The sequence below is a fragment of the Gadus chalcogrammus genome, chromosome 13 (genome assembly GCF_026213295.1).
Source record: "Gadus chalcogrammus isolate NIFS_2021 chromosome 13, NIFS_Gcha_1.0, whole genome shotgun sequence".
Taxonomy (NCBI): domain Eukaryota; kingdom Metazoa; phylum Chordata; class Actinopteri; order Gadiformes; family Gadidae; genus Gadus; species Gadus chalcogrammus.
In genome coordinates this window covers 18,460,249-18,465,248 of record NC_079424.1, presented here as the reverse complement: position 1 = coordinate 18,465,248, position 5,000 = coordinate 18,460,249, and the positions used below count along the sequence as shown (strand labels likewise).

The 5,000-nt window shown below is 46.7% G+C and overlaps 1 protein-coding gene across 1 annotated transcript in view; it reads right to left on the bottom strand.

Moving 5' to 3' along the window:
* mdfi (MyoD family inhibitor) overlaps nt 1-5,000 on the bottom strand; it is a 25,353-nt gene that overhangs the window by 10,914 nt on the left and 9,439 nt on the right. The window contains exon 3 of the mRNA XM_056606774.1: nt 552-698. Coding sequence (XP_056462749.1) covers nt 552-698 — 147 coding nt within the window. The remainder of the gene's footprint in view (nt 1-551; nt 699-5,000) is intronic.

Below are 5,000 nucleotides of genomic sequence, written 5' to 3'. Positions count from 1 at the left end.
AACAGACGCGGTGTGTAAAAATGTCCAGAGTCCTTGCTGGACTTCTAACGCAGAGGGCACAGGACGTCTTATCGTGGAGAAACCACGGACTGTGAGGAACCAAGAAAGAAAGGCGGGACTAGACAACTAGCGTAGCTCACCTACCATTGCCATAGCGATGCACTGACAATTCCAGTCATAACAGAGGAGAGGAAAAGTGAGCATGAGGCTGAAGAGGCATATGAGGGAGGTCAGAGAAGGGCAGCCACGGTGTTTCAGTTTAAGTGTGAAGGGTTGGGTGTAGACATATTCCTGCATCACCATAGGACATCACTCAACACTAACCTACATAGCCCAAAATATGCCTGGGTGTGTATGCGTGTGTGTGTGTGTGTGTGTGTCAATGTGTGTGTGTGATCACCTGACCTAGTTCTTCAGCATGTGTGAAGGCATTTGTTTAAGTTTGAGCAAACCTGACTCATTGGTGGGCAAAAAAGTAATGGAACCAAAATAGTCACGATCATTGAAAAAGAGTTCATTGTGTGTGTGTGTGTGTGTGTGTGTCTACTCACAGGTAATACTTGTGCTTGGTAGGGCAAAATCCGGGTGCGAGAGACTGTTGTTGTTGTTGCCATTGTCCCCCTCGTCTCCTAGCGACCCCTTCGGAGTGACCTTTGACCTCAGTATGAGGGGCTCAGTGTAGGTAAGATTGGCCACATCTGGAAACACAGAAAAGCATAAGCATACACATCATCAATAACAGTAGCAGGAGTGGGCTGAGCGCCTGACTTCTACTCAACTGACTGCTGTCATTCCACATCCAACATCACCATGCATTTATACCGAGTCGTTTTGCTGACGGCAACAAAGAACTGGCCTGCGTGTAAAAAGGCAGAAGAGTTAAAATGTGTGTGTGTGTGTGTGTGTGCTATTTGTCTTGAATGTGCATCTGGAAGCAGTTAAATCAAACCCCTTGGGACTGTTAAGGGGTATATATGCATGCTTGTGAAACCTGCCGCCATTGTGTGGGTATGTGTGCGTGTGTGCGGGTGTGTGTGTGTGTGTGTGTGTCTCCATCCGTGTGTGTCTGCCTGTGTGTGTGTGTGTGTGTGGGTGTGCACAGGGGCACATGCGTGACAAATAATACTTTAATACTTTCAATATGAAGTTTGTGGAGGTGTTTTACGGTGAAGTATTCTCTTCTAATGAAGCTGCTGCGATGTACAGGCGCATGCATACAGACCCATGCTGCGCTGTTTGTGAAAACAATGCACACACACACACACACACACACACACACACACACACACACACACACACACACACACACACACACACACACACACACACACACACACACACACACACACACACACACACACACACACACACACACACTAAAGGCTTGGGCCTCTGAGAAGTGTAGACTCATTCCTGGGCAAATGGGAGCCAGCTGGGTTTGATAAACACACACTGACATGCACACACACATCCACCCACAGAACTACACAAACACACACACACACACACACACACACACACACACACACACACACACACACACACACACACACACACACACACACACACACACACACACACACACACACACACACACACACACACACACACACACAGGCACAAAACCCTCTGAGCACACGTAAGCCAAACCACGTCCTGTAGGAGGGCTCAACACTTCCCGGGTATGTTTATTTACTCTGTTCACTCTGCCTCACTTCTCTATCTGTACTTTCTTTCCCGTCCTCACTGCACGGCACGGAGCCGTCACCCCCCCCCCCCCCCCCCCCCCCCCCCCCCACCCCCTCCGCCCCCTCACCAATGCATACCTTAACCGTCCCGTCCACTTGCAGACCGAGTCAAACAATAGCGGGAACTGACCCACTGTAGGGCATGTGAGCAATGCACTCCCTACCCCCCATCATATATGTTGGATGTATGGATGCATTGAAAAGCATCCATTGCATACGTGAACGGTAGACAAAGGCGCTACTGTGGGTCGTGTGTTGGTCACTACTGTGGTTCACACACACACACACACACACACACCACACATACATACGCACATGCACACACACACACAAACACACACACACACTCACACACACACAGAGGGTGAGGGCCAGACACCATGCTGTTTATGTGTGGTGGTACATCAACATGGAGATGCCTCAACCATTTCTGTGCCCTGGCTGGTTTATTCTCAGTACAACTCACGCTGCCGACCCGACCACAATTACAGACTGTTACGGGACCTACGACTGAGATGGGATTTAACTGACGAGATAACTGTCATTTAAAAACGACATTTCATTTTCAATCGTTTTTTAGACGTAACAGTATGTGTACCCTAACAAAGATGTTAATCTTTTTGGGCTAGATTTAACGAAGGGGTGGGGGGGATGTTTTTTCTTCCATAGCCCTATTGGATGAAGCCAGAACCATCTAAACAAACATACTAAATCCTCAACATAAATGTGCTCACATAGCCATCCCTTGAAAGTGCTGACCAGCTGTGGTTGAAACAGCACCTGAACACTAAGACCACTATTAGTGATGGAAAATCCATATGTGTTGCAGGTCCTGGTTATGTCAATGTGGTCCAGCATTGATGAAGAGGAGCAGTGTGTCCCCCCCCTGCTTGATCCGAGTCTATATGTTTGTTAAAGCTCATGTTCCCTCGTGTTAGAATATTCCAGAGATTTGTGTGTCTGTGTATGTGTATAGCCCGTGTGTAGGGCTGTATGCGTGTACATGTGTATGTTTGTGTGCACTATGTATGCTACATCAAGGATGTAAACAGGATCCAAATAAAATAGGAAGAGCTTCCTACTTTTCCACTCTCTTAAACACACACACACACACACACACACACACACACACACACACACACACACACACACACACACACACACACACACACGCACACACACATATGCACGAGCACTGGTAGAGCATTATAGCGTTACTGTCACTGTGACTCAGATAGATAGTATCTCACTGGCACATGTAGTAAAAGCTCCCTCCATAGGCTGCCTTCCGTGTGCGTTGGTCTTCTGCATGTGGAAGCCATCTTTCTTGTTTTGTCGGAGTCGTACAGGCTGCAGCCATTAGTCTCAATCAGCCAGCCTCAGAAAGCAAAGCCACCAGTGAGCACTGATGCCCTTCACAGTACTGCCAAATGCCTAGCGTGGAGATGCTTGTGTCGTGCCTATGTGTTTGTGTATGAGTGTGTGTGTGTGTGTGTGTGTGTGTGTGTGCCTGCGTGTGAGGCTGAACCATTGTTTTTTTTCCCTATTTTCTATCCATGACTTGCCTAATGTCTGGATAAAAAGGTATAGACACTGTCGTAAAGTCCTCTCTAGAAGCGTTGACACATGGCTTAAGTTCCCCCATCTTTCTTTCCGTTCAGAATACTCATGGTTGTTTATCAACACTTGCATTCTAACACTGTCTGTGGGCAACCGTTTCAACAATATTAATCAATTAACCGATGTATGTATTTCCTCACTTTGTAATCGTCCTTTAAATTTCATCGAACACGTTTGTCTTGACTGCCCTCGAACGCTCTACCATCCATCTGAACATCTGTGAAACCATCCGTACACTCTGACCTAACCCTCACGTTAACTCTAACCCTCAGACTCCATCTAAATGGCCCCATTGTTTAAAATGGTGGAGGGTTTGTGATTCCAAATGAAGGGCGGCCCTCTGTAAACACTCTTAACCACTATTGTTGGAGCTAAACACATCCCCAACAGACCTCAGTACCATCCAAGAGGGCCTTTTACCAATCCAGCATTGGCACCCGCTTCAAACCACCAAACCGCCTGACCTCAGAGCCATTTCTAAGATCTGAGAAAGATGAGCCTCTAATTCGAATCAGACCAGAGCAATCAAGAGCCACAGAACAGAGCTGGCTGTGTGTTTACACGTGCGGCTGCATACGTGTGTTTGTTTGTGCATGTTTGACTGTGATTGTGTGCGCGTCTTTACGGGCATGTGTGTATTTACGGGTATTTACGGGACTACAGATGAAAAATAGCCTTTTGGCTAATTTAACCCATGTATGATCATGTGTTTTATTAATTTGCACTGTCCGCTTCATAAATAAACTGAATTGAAATGAATTTGTTAGTGTGTGCATGTGTGTGTGTGTGTGTGTGTGCATGTGTGTGTGTGTGTGTGTGTGTGTGTGTGTGTGTGTGTGTGTGTGTGTGTGTGTGTGTGTGTGTGTGTGTGTGTGTGTGTGTGTCTGTGTGTGTGTGTGTGTGTGTGTGTGTGATGTGTGTGTATGTGTGTGTGTGTGTGTGTTTGTGTATGTGTCAGCAGAGGCAATACTTGAAAGAACAGTCTAAAACAAAAACTTGGGGACCAAGGAACTAAGCAGCCCTCCTTTAGTTCTCCAGTCTCTCAGTTTCAGCTTGTGGCATTTGAATCAGGAACACAAAGGAACTCGAAAGCACATGTCTCTGCACAAACACACGGACTAGACTGCTCACACAAACAGACAGACACAGACACACACACACACACACACACACACACACTTCCTATAAGTGACTCTCAGGAGGAAAGGCAGGCTTAGTATGAAGTCCACACGGAGAGCCCCGTACTAAGCTCTTTGGCTCAGTGTCAGTCACTGAGTTTACCTGCCGCCTTTCAAACAATCCCCTTCCCCACCCTTACCTCTACCTCAACACCTACGTAGACTGCCTTCAAAGTGCCACTCAAATTATGTGTGGGTATATATGTGTGGGTGTGTGACTGTGAATGACTAGTGTTTTTGTGTGTGGGTTGTGTCTTAAAGTGAAGTAAACCCCCGGTTTCAGCTGGAATTTGAGCCGACATATCTGGAAAAAATGTGTTGACTGAGAGTCCTAGGAAGGCGTGGGGACGTAACCCATGGCAACGATACTTTTCTTGAAGCTAGTACATGTGGTTGAGTGTTAAAATGAGTGATGTTGCATATGAAATGCACCACACACCGTGATGTTTAATAT